The 16,125-nt window shown below is 40.5% G+C and overlaps 1 protein-coding gene across 1 annotated transcript in view; it reads left to right on the top strand.

The window, feature by feature from the left end:
- CSMD3 (CUB and Sushi multiple domains 3) overlaps nt 1–16,125 on the top strand; it is a 1,619,578-nt gene that overhangs the window by 1,022,099 nt on the left and 581,354 nt on the right. Inside the window, exon 31 of the mRNA XM_082258441.1 lies at nt 3,003–3,197. Within this exon, the coding sequence (XP_082114567.1) occupies nt 3,003–3,197 (195 nt within the window). The remainder of the gene's footprint in view (nt 1–3,002; nt 3,198–16,125) is intronic.

Here is a 16,125-nt window from a genome sequence, read left to right as displayed (position 1 = left end):
CTGGGGGTTGAGCGGCAGTAGGCTGTGTCAGTCTGGCCACCTGTTGCATCAGAGCCTGATTGTCTTCTTTTAATTCAGTAAGTGCGTGTATTAACGCAGTTACTTGTTGTGTTAACTGTGTCACCTGAGTGGTCATTTCTGCTGAATCCATTTTATCTGGTTCGTTCAATCTGTAACGCTCCTGCGTTTTCTGTATAATGTGGATTTGCAGCTGCAGAAATATTCCACTTCAGTAGTCATGTAGAGAAACGCTGAGATACCAATCCCAACTCCCAAGACTCATCATATGTGGATAGTCTCAATTCAGCATACAAATATACACACTCAATAAGATGTTCCTGGAGTGATCTATGTATATAGTAGTATAGAGGTGATAGGCTGAAGAGACAGGTTGAGTAGAGACGATAGGTGACAGACACTTGAGAGGAATGTTCTTGAGAATGAGATAGTAACAGGTGGGATGCAGATAGGTTAGCAATCATGTATGGTAGTAGATGATAGGATAGCAGATGACATACAGGAGAGACTAACCCAGTGCAAGAGCAGATGATAGTAGGCTCAAGAGCTAGCAATCTAGATAGTGCAGATGTAGTAACAGTCCTTAGTATGCAGAGCTAAACAGTGTAAGCTTTAGTATGAAGGTTATTGAGGATTCCCCTGTGGGGTACTTATCACTAGTAGCAAGTAGCAGAGGAGAGGTTCGGTAAGAGCGGATGATCCGGTAGCAGGATACAAGGATCAGCAGCGAGGTTCCGATAGCGAGGTATGCTTGCAAGCATGCGAGCTTCAAGGCAGGTTATGCGGTGGCACAAGACAAGGTAAGCATCAAGGCACATTGAACGAACACATGCGAGTGAAAGCTGGTGATTTAAATAACTGTTCAGTCCGGCGCCTCCTGATGATGTCAGCACTCTTAAAGGGAAACACACCTATATGTGCTTCATCTACCTAGGTAGATGGAACGCACGCGGAAATGATGTGATAGGAAGGCACTGAGAGTGCCAGAATCTTACAGGCTGCCCACCTGAATTAAAGCATTACAGTTTTTTTTTTAATTTAGGCTGCAGAGTCTGAGAAGAGGCCCTGTCTGTCAAATCCAATTAATGTGAAAAATATTGCATTTTACATCAGCAGTAATAGTTAAAATCCAATGTTTTATTGTGAAAATCAACTTACACTGTTATGATTTTGATGTAAGCACAATATAAACGCTTTATTTTTCACATTGATTGGATTAGACATACTGCACCATATAGTATATTTTTATTTCGAGATCTTTTCACCACCGTGAGGGAAAGACTAGAAGGGAGCTACAACCAGAGAGGACATTTTTGAAGCTGCTTGGACTACATTGGACTTGGAAAAGTTTGTGGGAAGGATTCTTTGAAAGGACACTTTTTTGAATTGGGGCTTTTGTTTAGGATTATTTTTAAGTTTGCTAATAGTGAGCGCTGATATTTTTAGATATAAGAGTTCATAAATATGTAAATTATAACATTGGGCTTGTTGAAGTTTTTTGGGGAGGACACAGTGAGGTACAAACAATTATAACAAACTATATATGGCTAAATTCATAGTGTTGCATTAGAAATGGTAACTTTTTACCATCCCAATACTAGCATTTTACACCCTCTTCCTTTCTAAATCATGTTTCAGTTTTTGGTGCTCTGATAATTTGAATTACAATAACTAAGCCATGCAAAAGTGTACGCCACGTACACATTTTAAACAAGAATGTTTATAAATGTCTTCTCTGAACAACAGGTGCCTCGAGCAGCCATTTAATCACAATGGCTGGTCTTGAGGTGATTAAGATACTTCTTTTGTAAAATCTTTATTTTTACATATTCAAAGAGATAAGACAATGCAAACATTCCTTGTATGAATTTTCAGGATTATCTGTAACACAACAATTCCAGAGGCCTACAGTCCAGATGAGAGAATTTCTCTATAAACAGATTTGCAAAGTAATGCGGAAAGCACATCCTAAATTGTAGAATCTGCCAAGTGGAATTTAAGATGGAATTAAAGGATAGGTTGGTGGGGAAGGAAAAGCGCATCAGAGAAGAGGTACAGAAAATGGAGATATAGAAAGATATAAGGAAATACACAACATAAGGGGATCGGGAGATCCCATTATCTCTGCATACTCCCCCAAAAACAAAACAAAAAAAAATAACACCGAAATCAAAAATCTTAGTACAATGTAGCCAGTGCCTTGCTAACCAGCCTCAATGTAAAAGCATGAGGATCAGTGCACATTTGAGTATTAAGATACTTCTTACTGGTAAATCTGATGTACTTTCATCAAGCAGAATGCATAATTGGGTGGTCAAAAGCTATAACTCTTTTGTGCCCCTCCTCCTTTACTTGCACAGGGTTAACTGCTTGTTTAGTCTAGGGGTAAGGAAGCAGGGGACTCTCTTACCTCATTCCTCATTCTCCCAGGCAATTTCTTTGTTGAACACAAAGCTGTTCTTCTTTGCCTGTTGTCTGGCCATGGTCTTTGTAACATTATCATGTACCCATGAGATGTCCTGCATTGTACAGGAAGGCAACGAGGGCCCACCCACATCCGGGAGCTGTGAGACCCCAGCTTGGAAGGTTATGTGGAATAAGATATTTATTCTTCTTCCTTTCCTCATTTACTAGAAGAGCAGTTAACCCTTGATGTGCTGGTGGTGGTGGGGTACATAGTATGTTTTGACTTCTGATTGAAGATCAGCTTTAATCTTGGACAAGCAGAGACCAGAAGCCTCTATATTAAAACAGAAAATGGCATGAAGCTTGAAAAGTAATGATGTTATGAGGTCTTTAACCTGCCTCTGGGTATCCTTAAGGCATTCCTTATTCTTATTCTCCAAAGTCATTGCATTTTCTATCTTAACACAGTTAGATGATGGAGTTGTTCTAATTACATATCGATCAGAAATACACAGACATTTTCTCTGCATGGAATGTTTACATTTGTTTGATGCTTTTTGCTATCTTTTGATTTACAGCTAAATTAAGGGAATCCTGTTTTGATCCTGGTAATATAATGAATGGCACAAGACTCGGCATGGATTATAAACTTGGGTCTACTGTTACTTACTACTGTGATGCCGGCTACGTCCTGCAAGGATATTCTACCCTTACATGTATCATGGGGGATGACGGAAGACCTGGGTGGAACAGAATGCTACCAAGCTGCCATGGTAAGCTTTGTATGCCAAAAATAATTTAAACACATCAGATGTTGTGTTTTCTTAAAACAGAATAAAATTAATATTGTATAAAAAAAAAATCAGAATTGTTTGCCTGGATAAAGAGATAATACAGAAGAACTATTCATATAATTATACAAAATCTTTTTAGTCCTCTGTTCAGCGCCGGAGGCTTATGGGATCTGTTTACAAGCAGGCCAAAATGTAACAGGGGAAATTGTTTAACTAAATATGGAATGTGTTGCAAACAGTTAACTAAAGTTTACTTCTCACTTTGAAATTCTTCCAAGCAGGTAGGTATCCTTTTTTTCCGATATAACTATATTTAAAAATTTCCTCCAATACTCTATTTTAAAATAGAACTTCCCCCCGAGTCACTCTTTTATAACAGAACTTCTGTAGTAGATCAAGCAATAAAAAGGTAAGAAAGATTTGTCATAAGTATAAAAACAAGATAGTTGTCTAGAGAGACTTAAAACTGTTTTAAGTCACAAGTTTGTTGAAAAATTATTAAAGGGTTTGTAACCCTAAATTATAACTTGCTACCAGCCCCTCTCTTTTAAGCTCCCACCCTGCACTGTATTAGTTTTTATAAGAAACAAAGCCTCTAAATTCCTTTTTGTAAAGTATTTTTAGGCTGGTCACGTGACTCCCGGCCGCTCTGCTACTGCTATCCAGGAGTCACATGACTGCTGAGCTGGCCACTCGGCTCCTCCCTCTGTAGCCCTGGAGAGTGGACGGGAGTCACGTAGCTACTTCACAAAAAAGGTAATTAGAGGCTTCATTTCTTACAAACACTTATACAGTGCAGGATGGGAGCTTAAAAGGAGGGGCTTGCCATGCCATTTTACTTTTTTATTAACAGCAGCGGGGGGGGGGGGCAGAGAGAAAGACACAGACTCCCGAGCTGACAGGCAGAGAGGAGAGACAGCGGATGACAGGGGCATGCAGGAAGACCATGGTGTTTAGGGCTCAGCAGCCATGATTATCATGGTCAGCACACAGAGGGAGACACAGGAAGTGGCAGGATCAGTTAGGTTTTTTATGGCGCTTTTCCACTGCATGGAACCGCACCGGTTCGGCACGCTTTTGTGCTTTTCCACTGCTGGTACCGCATGGTATAGGGTCGGAACGGTTCTGTACGGTACGGTATAGGTTTGCTTTTCCACTGCATGGAACCAAACGGTACGGTACGGTACGGCTCTGAAAAAACAGTACCTACTCGATTGTGGTTCCAACAGGTACCAAACTGGTACCATATCCCACAATCCTTTGCATGCTGTCACTACTAGCCACTGATTGGTCAGAGAATCCCACCCACCCCGTTGTTATCCTACCCACTTAACTTTAGTACTACTTTAGTGGAAAAGCAAACCTATACCGTACCGTACTGAACCGTTCCGACACTATACCATGCGGTACCAGCAGTGGAAAAGCAAACCGGGCCAAGCAGGGCCGAGTAGAGCCGAGCCGGTACTTGCAGTGGAAAAGTGCCATTAGTTTCCAGAGGGGCAGGTTAGACAGCACAAGCACCATGCTGTTTAACCTGCTGTAAGGAAACAGGATCTCTATTTTGTAGGGTAACAAACACTTTAAATCTTCTGTCTGAAAGGAACGGGGAAGTTGATTTACTAAAGGCAAATCCACTGTGCACTAAAAGTGCACTGCAAGTGCACTTGGAAGTGCAGTCACTGTAGATCTGAGGGGGATCTGAGGGGGACTTGCAAGGAAAAACAAAACAGCATTAATTTCAGATCTTCCCCTCAGATCTACAGCGACTGCACTTCCAAATGCATTCCCAAGTGCACAGTGGATTTGCCTTTAGTAAATAAACCCTGTTGTCATGTGGGATTATTGGAGGCTGCCATTACTGAACTCTTCTTTGATAATGCTAGTTCTCTGGCTGTCTCTCTAATACTTTGATTTCAGTGCTGTTTGAGTCACTTACCAGAGACAAGTATACAGATATGGTGTATGATATACAGATTTTAGATGGTTCTGAGACTTTCTTTACACTCATTTACAGCATGCTTGTTCCAGGACTATGACTGAAACATACTGAATCAGTAAGGTTGAACAAGACTTGTGTCTTTTTGCAACCTGACTACCTATATAGTATGTAACAATGAAAATTAACCATAGCCAAGCACCTTGCATTTTCAGTAAGAGGCCTGCTATTTCAGCCCCATACTTCTCTCATGTCAGAGTCACTCAAAGGGACTTTTAGGAGTTGAAAAACTCCAGAAAACCTTTTTTTATTTTGTTTTGCCTATAGTCAGTAAACATTACCATACCAATTAGGTTTTCCACATCTGTGGTCCCATTGGGAAGATTGTCTCTCACTTCCTGTACCTGTAATTCTTGCACAGAGGAAGTAGGCATCATTAAGGCTGGAAGGCACAGACAGTAATAAGACCCTTCCTCACTCAACAACAAAGATATGCTTTTTATTTTTTATTTTTTTCACTGTCCATTCTGGAGAGTTTTTTGGTCCTGACAGGAAGATAATTCTTCCTAGTAGGGACAAAGATGGCAATAAAAACAAAGGCCCTAAATCTATCCAGCTTTATTTAAAACAGAATAATACATTTGGAGCTAGATTTAAATACTGTATGTACTGTGGTTTCAGTCTCTGACCCATAGGTCACTACAGAACAGTTGGCATATTTTTAAGCTAGCCATCTAGAGTTTTTGTTGCATACATTAGCAAATACATGTTGAATCAACACTACCATGTCAAGGCACATCTGATAAGTGTGGTCACTAATGTTAAAGTAGAACTATAGGCAAAACTTTTTAGTAGGGCTTGGGGGGGGGGATTATAATCCCTGTCAGATTTTTTTTTTTCATTATCTGTGTCCCATTGCGGAGATTTTTTTTCACTTTCTGTCCCATAGCCAAACAAGAAGTGAGAAGAAATCCCTGCAAATTAAGGGAATTCCTTAGGGACCTCCAGGTCACCAGAACTAGTGTCCCCTTTGGAAGATTTTTCCTCTATTACTTTTCTGGGGACAACCCATAATTTGGGATTTTGTTTTTCTTTCACTTTTAATGATAAAGGTAAACGGGACAAATGGAGACACAAGCACAGACAGCAAAAAAAAAAAAAAACTGACAAGCGTTCTAATCCCCCCACACAGTCCAAAACTAAAAAAAGTTTTGCACTCAGTTATACCTAAAGCTATTTGAGTTCTCAACCTTAAGCCTCTTTCACACGGAGCGGACCGTATTGCGATCCGCTCTGGCACTTTTTTTTTTTTTTTTTACGGACACAGATGACACTTGTGTCATCCGGTCGGTATGTCCGCATATCATCCCATCCATTTGCGGATGATATACGGACATAATGTATGTCTATGGGATTTCGGATGTCAGCGGATGACACCGCTGTCATCCGATTTTGCGTCCTTTCCGTTTTTTAAACGGAAGAAAAATAGGGTTCTGTTCCGTTCCAAAAAACGGAACAGAACTGAAAGGACGCAAATCGGATGTCATCGGATGGTCATCTGCTGAGATCCGCAATCCCATTGACATGCATTATGTCCGTATATCACCCGCAAATGGATGGGGTGATATACGGACATACGGAACGCCCGTGCGAAAGAGGCCTAAATGTATAGCAAAGTGTAAGAGGACAGCATGCGTATGGCTTACCTGGAGGCAAACCTTTTCTCCTTTAAAGGACAGCAACACACCAGAACCCCATACATAGCCACTGAAAGGCAACTGAAGATTTCCATTTGTGTCTGCACCAAACAAAAAAAAAAGCAACAATGGCACCTGTGATGAAGTGCTTGCAACTAGAAGAAAAAAGAATCGAGCAAGGCGATCAACAAAACAAAAGATCCCTGGCAAACTTTCAAGCTAGCTACCAAAAAAAAAGGATAAATAATCTGTTTGATCTACTCAGATCAAAAACAGGTTTTAGTTCAAAGCTGCATGTGGATAAAATACATGTGGAAGCCACACTGCCTCATCAAGGCACATCTAATAAGTGTGATCCCTAACTCTGAACTATCTGAGTTCTGAGGATATCTATATCAATGCATAAACAGAGAAAAGGCTCATCTAAAGGCAGCTATGTCACTACTAGACATATCAGTCACATACAGATTGGAAGACAGAGTCAAAGTATATGGCAAAGGACACAGGCCTCCAACAGTACTGAATGCTGAAGAGCCTGGCTAAGGTTGCAGCTCATGAACTGAGGAAGGTAGGAGACTTTGGCCTCCAGAGAGGTGAGTATAAAAACTCTTCTCTTGAAGGGAACTTCCTACAGGATATTTTTGAAGACTGACAGGGTCACTTTAACCACTTGCCGACTGCCTAACGACGATTTACGTCGGCAGTCAGCCGCTCACAGGCAAAGTGACGTAGATCTACGTCGCTAGCCTGTGAGGGTCTAGGGAGCGAGTGCGCGCCGCCGGAGGCGCGCTCCCGCGTGGTCACGGACCCCCCCGCGCGTGTGGCCGGAGGACCCGATGTCCGCCGGTCACTCTGCGATCGCCGCTGCAGAGGGAGAAAATCAGGCGGCTAGTGTAAACAAGCCGCCTGTAATTCTCCCCTGTGTAGAAACTGTGATCACACGGTTCTACTATGTAGGACCGTTGATCACTGTTTCTACAGCTCAACCCACAGCCAATCACAGCTAGAATCACGCCCCTAGGGACACACACAGCCCCTCCCTCTCAAATAAAGTTAACCCCTTCCCTGCCAGTGTCATTTTGCAGTAACAGTGCATATGTATAGCACTGATTACTGCAGTAATGTCACTGGTAACCCCAAAAGTGTAAAAAATGTCAGTCAAGGTTCCAATCTGTCCGCCGCAATGTCGCAGTACCGCAAAAAAAATCGCAGTTCGCCGCCATTACGCGAAAAAAAAAAACAACAAAAATGACAAAAATCTTTCCCTTTGTTAGTAAACGCGATAACTTTTGCGCAAACCAATCAAAATACGCTTTTTGCGATTTTTTTTACCAAACATATGTAGCATAAAACAAATTGGCTGAAAATGTTAAAAAATTTAGATGTTTACATTTTTTTGGGGGGGAATTTCATATAAAAAAATGTGAAAAATATTGTTATTTTTGCAAAATTGTCGCTCTTTTTTTGTTTATAGCGCATGATCAAAAAATCGCACAGGTGATCAAATACCACCAAAAGAAAGCTCTGTTTGTGGGGAAAAAGGACGTCAAATTTGTTTAGGTACAGCGTCGCACGACCGCGCAATTGTCCATTAAAGTCACGCAGTGCCGAATAGCAAAATACCCCCTGGTCAGGAAGGGGGTAAAATCTTCCGGGGCTTAAGTGGTTAAAGTAGGGGTCTCCAAACTATGGTTGTACAGTTGTTCAGGAACTACAATTCCCACTATGCTTAGTCATGTCTTTAAATGTCAGACTTTTACAATGCCTCATGGGATGTGTAGTTCTGCCAAAGCTGGAGGGCCGTAGTTTGGAGATCCCTGCTTTAAAGCAACAAAGGGGAATGAGGATAATGTGACTTTAAATGAGGTAAGTTGCTATCTCAAATAACCAAATAAAACAAGAATAGTCTCAAAATGTTAATTTATTTACTGCTACATGATGGGAACAATCATGTAGCACAAATCAATGAATAAAATGGGTCACTTTAAAAAAACAGGACAAGATGACACAGCCTGCAAAGATTATTATACAGCCAAAGAAATGGAACGCTAAAATCTCTCCTTAACCTGGACTTAGCCAGCCACAGAACCAGAGTAATTCATGTGTGTCCATAATTAAATGGATTTAAATGGATTTGGCAGCACTAACCGTTACATTTTTGTTCCCAATGTCATAATTTTGCATCACTTAAATATACAAAGCTCAACAACTGATTCATCTTGTGAAACTGCATTACTGTCATCCACAAGCTGCAATACCGCAAATCTGTGATCCTTCACTAACAGTGACTCATTCTTCCACCACAGCACTCACATCGCGTTATGTTCTATGACTGAATGCATCCTACTTATCATTGTATCAATCACTTCCTTCGAAATGTGTCACTTTGACTAACATTATCTGGAACAGATGTTGTGTCATGCATTTATCTAGGCCACTATGTCTATCTTCCTGCATTAGACTTACATGTTCAACTTCCTGCTCAGGTGCAATCTACCTTGTTGGGTTACATAGGTATGAAATTCTGGATCAAGATCACATTGACTCACTTGCTTATCCATGATGTTGATAGCATTTTTTAAATGTAAACATTGCTCTAGTGTAGATTAGGTTTATTTGAATTTGGAGATTTGCAGATAACAATTTCTTATGTCATTTTTATTATGCTGCCATGCATTTACGATCAGCCATAATAATATGACAACACAGCATAACCTGTCGAGGCATGAGCTCCACTAGATTTCTAGGGTATGCAGTGGTGTCTGGCACCAGCCATCGGTAGCAGATTTTTAAGTCCTGTAAGTTGCAAGGTTGGTCCATTATGGATCAGACTTGCTTTCCCAGCACATCCCACAGATGCAAAGTTAGATTGAGATCTGGAAAATTTAGAGGCCAAGTCAACACCTAAGATCATTCTTGAATTCATCAGTCCAGGCCACCTTCTTCCATGGCTCCATGGTCCAGTTCAGATGCTCATGTGCCCATTGTAGGCATTTTTGGTTGTGGATAAGGGTCAAAATGGGCACCTTGGTTGGTCTGAGGCTATGCAGCCCCATAAACAACAAACTACAATGCACTGTATGTTCTGACACGTCTATTGGAATCAGCATTACCTTTCTCAGCAATTTGAGATACATTCATTTTTTAATTGGATCAAACTACATGGGCAAGCCTTTGCTCCTTACATGCATCAATAAGACTTGGCAGTCCTTGACCCTGTTGCCGGTTCACTAATTTTCCTTTCTTGGACCACTTTTGGTACATCCTGACCACAGAAGACCATGAATATACCGCATAAGCTTCAGTTTTGGATTTGCTCTGACCTAGTCATCTAGCCATTACAATGTGACCCTTGTCAAAGTTGCTCAAATCCTTACGCTTTCCCATTTATTCTGCGTTCAACACAATAACTTTATGGACAATGTTCACTTGCTGCCTAATATATCCCACCCACTCACTTTCAGATGTTGTTTTAATGTGATAATCAATGTTATTCACTTTGCCTGTCAGTGCTCATAATTGAATGGCTAATATGTAAATCCAATCAATAACCCAATATCAATAATATCATATAAGCTTTATTGGTTTAATATAATCCTTTAAGAAATGTCAATATTTGTAAATTTGCATCTTTCATTAAAATAATAGCTGTTGAACCTACCATGAAGGTCCTTGTTTATGACCTGTTACATGGTGACAACGCTCTGCCTCTGACTTTTAGTTGTGCTCCTGTGTTTTCACTCTGTCCCATGTTCTCCCAATGTGAGCAAGCAAGCAGACGTACATTATGCACACATGTTCCATTTGTATCACCATAAGGAATTAGTCCTGATTCCCGTGGGCATCTCACCTCCGAACTGAGCAGATTGCAAGCGCCGTGGACGGGGAGCCCACAACTGCAGGAATGCCTGTCTGCCTCCACGGGTAAAGACACACACAGGACAGTCGAGTCTGACTCCGTCCGTGTGTGTGTTCCCCCGGACCCAGCCACTGGACTTGGAAACTGTCATTAGCCTGGCACTGCTATACCAATAAATATCGCCTTATCGATGATTTGCATTTTTATTCTCATGGGTGATTGTGTAGGCAGGGCCCCAGTGCACTGCATTGCCCTTGGCCCTTTAACCCTCCTAGCGGTATTCCCGAGCGTGACTCGGGGTTAGATTTTAGAGCCAAAAGCGGTAACCCCGAGCCACACTCGGGGTAGCGCTAGGAAGATCGCTGGATGCTGGAAGAGGTTTTGCTTACCTTTTCTCCGGGATCCAGCGATGAATGCGGGTGGCCAGTATGCGGCGGCGGAGCTTCCTCCCGATCGTCTGCGAGCCTCGGCTTACGTCTCCGGCGACGTGACGTCCGCCGGGGGGTGGAACCGGCAGCAAATTCAAATGTAAAGACACACCAAACACACTGATACCATTCAAAATAAAATAAAATCACATTACATTGCCCCCCAGTGCCCTTTCCTGCAGTTTTACTGTACTTTTTATGTAAATATATGTATATATATATATATATACACATATATACGTATATATGTATATATATATATATATATACATATATACGTATATATGTATATATATATATATATATATATATATATATATATATATATATACACACACACGTATATATATATATATATATATATATATATATACGTAATTCTTGTGAATGAGCAGCCCAAACCAACTGTATATATATATATATATATATATATATATATATATATATATATATATAAAATATATGTATACATACATATATGTATACATACATATATATAATAAATGTATACAGTTGGTTTGGGCTGCTCATTCACAAGAGTTACATGCAAAATAATGGTACCGCTTTCAGCACCTAAAATCCAGAAGAATCATACCGCCAGGGAGGTTAATGATCTTAAGATGGCACTAGTGTACTCTAGTCACAAGTGTGTGCATGCATATAGACACAAAGGAAAATTTGTAAAGGAGTATTTTATTTATAGCAGGGGAAATGTTTAGGATACACAGCGGCTGATTTACTAAAACTAGAGAGTGAAAAAGCTGGTGCATAGAAACCAATCTGCTTCTTAAATTAAGCTTTGACAAAAAAAAAAAAACATGGAAGATGATTGGTTTCTATGCAGAGATGCACCAGATTTTGCACTCTCCAGTTTTAGTAAATCAACCCCAATGTGCTTTAGCAAATGGAATTCCATTTACAGGCGGTCCCCATGTTAAGAACACAATAGGGACTGTAGGTTTGTTCTTAAGTTGAATTTGTTTGTAAGTCAGAACATGTACATTTTTAAGTGTAACTCCAGCCAAAAAAAATCATGAGGGTACAGACAGCAGTACAAACCTCATACAGTACTGACCATACTGATAATAAAAAATGGTTTCAAAGCACACACAATTGAATGGGATGTCCACATTAGCTCATGCTGGGTCACAGGAATAATACTGTACTGTAACACAGTCCTGCTACAGTATCATAGAAGTACAAGTACAGGGCATGCTCCCAATACAGTGGTACAGGTAGTGGGCACAGAGAAGTACTGTAATCTCACCAGTTCCACAGGTTCCAGACAGTAGTAAGATGTGAGTAAGATGCTTCTGGGCAGTCCTGTATGTGCAGCATACAGTACATGTAGTACTGCAGGGTGCGTTGTGTCTCTGGCACAGGAGCGAGAGGAAGAAGCCGGAAGAAGCTGGCAGTGACGTCACGCGGCCCCCGTTCGTAAGTAGGAATCGTTCGCAACTCGTCAGGGACTGCCTGTAGTTAGGATTTTTATCTACTTTAAAGGAACTCCACACAAATCACAGAATGTTATTATAAATATGCAAATATAATATCTAACTAATCTTGTCTGTTTTTGGTTTTAAGATGTGAACAAATTAAAAAATATATCTCCCCCTAAAAATGTAGCCAGTACAGACAATGCAGTGTGTATCAAGCTTGTAATTAGCACAGTACAGGTACTGTAACTGTTGTGACTTCCACACCAAAGGGAAACAGCAACCTCAATTAAGTAGAGCTTAACAAAATGTTAAAGGGCTCCATACAGACTGTGGATCCTTTGTGAGTGAAGCTACATCGCTAAACAGCGGGATTTTGACTCATGTGGGCATGTCTGCTATGGTTAGCTACTACAAAACTGCATTGCTGCAACTCCTATTATATAGAACTGACAATGACTGCATAAATTACAGTCCATTCAGTCTGTCCATCCATATTTAAAATATAAGAGACCAGACCTACATCTGAATTATTTTCCATCTCCTAATAAACTGAAAGAGACCGCATTTGGCCATGTTGGAGAAATTCTAGTTCTACAATTTAACTAATTTGTAACCTGGATATATTTTTCTTTCTTGACTTTTAAATAAAAATGTTTTTTTTTTAAACATTTCTGATAACATCAATAGAGCACAGAATGATATGTTGGGCCAGTAAAAAAAAAAAAAGAAAAAAAAAACCATCTGATTACACTTTAAAACAAAAATCATTCTGTGCATATAGTAAAGCCCTTCAAAGGAGGTGCTTTTGCTAAGTTAACCTGGGACACAGTAGTGTCTCATGGATTCATTGCCCTCTCCAACCTACAGGTGAAACTCAAAAAATTAGAATATCGTGCAAAAGTTAATTTATTTCAGTAAAGCAACTTAAAAGGGCAAACTAATATATGAGATAGACTCATTACATGCAATGCAAGATAGTTTAAGCCGTGATTTGTCATAATTGTAATGATTGTTGCTTACAGCTCATGAAAACCCAAAATCTACAATCTCAGTAAATTAGAATAGTACATGCAATCAAAAAAACAAGGAGTGTACGTAGAACAATATCGGACCCCTGAAAAGTATAAGCATGCGTATGTACTCAATACTTGGTTTGGGCCCCTTTTGCAGCAATTACTGCCTCAATGCGGCGTGGCATGGAGGCGATCAGCCTTTGGCACTCCTGAGGTGGCATGGAAGCTCAGGTTGCTTTGATAGCGGCCTTCAGCTCATCTGCATTGTTGGGTCTGGTATCGCTCATCTTCCTCTTGACAATACCCCACAGATTCTCTGTGGGGTTTAGGTCAGGTGAGTTTTCTGGCCAATCAAGCACAGTGATACCATGATCATGTGACCAGGTATTGGTAGTTTTGGCAGTGTGGGCAGGTGCCAAGTCCTGCCTTGAAAATGAAATCAGCATCTCCAAAAAGCTGGTCAGCAGAGGGAAGCATGAAGTGCTTTAGAATTTCCTGCTAGAGGGCTGCGTTGACTTTGGACCTGATAAAACACAGTGGACCAACACTCTCCAAATCATCACCAACTGTAGAAACTTCCCACTGGACCTTATGTTGCGACGCACAGGGGTGGAACCGGCGGCAAATTCAAAAGTTCAATTGCATTTTATTTGGAAATCAAGGTCCCAGAGTCTGGAGGAAGAGTGGAGAGGTAAATAATCCAAGTTGCGTAAGGTCCAGTGGGAAGTTTCTACAGTTGGTGATGATTTGGGGAGCCATGTCATCTGCTGGTGATCTCCGAATCTCAGTTGGAAATTCTGAACAATCATTTGATATACTTCCCAAATTCCACAAGCTATGTGCCAAAAAGAGACATCAGAATCGTCGCTGTCATCACTTTCCGTACCTGATAATGAATTTTCCCACAAATCGCTATCGCTCAGTTCTTCAAGTAACTCAGTTTCCCTGTCGCAGTTTTCCAGTTCGTCTAAAATCGCTTTTGCGCAAAAAAAAATGCTTTTTGGACGCCATGGTCCTTCAAAATTTTGCAGGCACAAAGCACTAGAAAAGCACAGGCAGGGCACTGGAAAAGTCACCAGGTGAAATCCTGTGGTGAAATGGCATGATACAGAGTAATCTGTTAGGATCACAGCTTTGTATCATGTCATTTAGTGTATTTACACTTTTGAATTTGCCGCCGGTTCCACCACCCTGTGCCGCAATGCTCACAGGGGAGGGAACCGGAAGGCAAGTGTCGGCAATCAGCCGTGCACAGAGCTGGGAGAGAGTGTAAGGTCGCTGGGGAGGACGACGGCGGAGCGCAGGGAAGGTGAGTAACATTGCGGGGTAATCCCAAGTGTGGCTCTGGGTTACCGCTTTTGGTACTGAAAGTTAACCCTGAGCCACACTCGGGAATACCGCCAGGGGGGTTAACATGCAGGAAACAAAAAACAACATTCACTAAGTTCTGGGGGAAAACTCCACTGTAAAGTGAACAGTCTATTTGCTTTAGTAAATAATTCCAAGTGTTACAATTTTGGGCCCCCCTTTTAACTACTGCTCAAATAAAAAATGATTCATTGACAGCCAGACAGCCAGACAGACAGACAGACAGATAGATAGATAGATAGATAGATAGATAGATAGATAGATAGATAGATAGATAGATAGATAGATAGATAGATAGATAGATAGATAGATAGATAGATAGATAGATAGATAGATAGATAGATAGATAGATAGATAGATAGATAACAGCAGTAGTTGGACCCAGAATCAGCTTGACCCACCTTTGAAAAATGAGCCAATGTGTCCATGGGTGCCCTGTGCTTTTTGCAGAATTAGTATACCCCTGCCTCCAGTACGTTTTGGTATAAATAAATGTTTCAAGTATTGTTAGCAAAGTACTTAAAGTAAATTCTGCGACACTCAGCTTTGCTAGTTAGCAGTGACTTACCTGCCATGAGAGAAACATAAATGCTGAGACTTCTGATCCCTTTCTGAAAACTCTATTTATCTGTTTTTTTTATGTTGATCCTCACATCATGCTTCAGTTCCTTACTTATTCCATTCCACTTTGTGATAATCATTTTCTGGATCAGTTAGCTATGTATATATAAAAGTATTTTTATTTTCTCTAAATGGATTTTTTATATGACTGTGCTCTTATTGCATGAAAGCAATTCTGTCTAGACCTTGGTTGATTGCCATACAATAAAGTCTTGTGCTGTATATAATTTTCATGCAGGGGCTGCAGTTCATACTGCTGAATCCTTTTAATATGATATATGACATTAGCACAGCTGGTGTTCCAACAGGAGCACAAATAAAGAGCGCTGTCATGATATTCTTTAGAGTTGAGATGCATTTTTCTTTCAGTATGTGCAGTCTATGTGACATAATCAGAATTCTTTGCTAACTTTTCTAGAAAAAAGTGATAGAAACAGATTTAATGGTAAAAACAAAGTGTTTATACAAGAAAGAAGCTCCCTAGTGGTAATACTGTTAAAGAGTTCTACTTGACTCATAATTGTTCTTGTCCCCTACTGAACCTTT

The sequence above is a fragment of the Pelophylax lessonae genome (assembly GCF_965119305.1).
Source record: "Pelophylax lessonae genome assembly, chromosome: 5".
NCBI classification, from domain to species: Eukaryota; Metazoa; Chordata; class Amphibia; order Anura; family Ranidae; genus Pelophylax; species Pelophylax lessonae.
The sequence above is the reverse complement of the archived record's forward strand: the minus strand, read 5'-3'. Positions and strand labels throughout refer to the sequence as shown.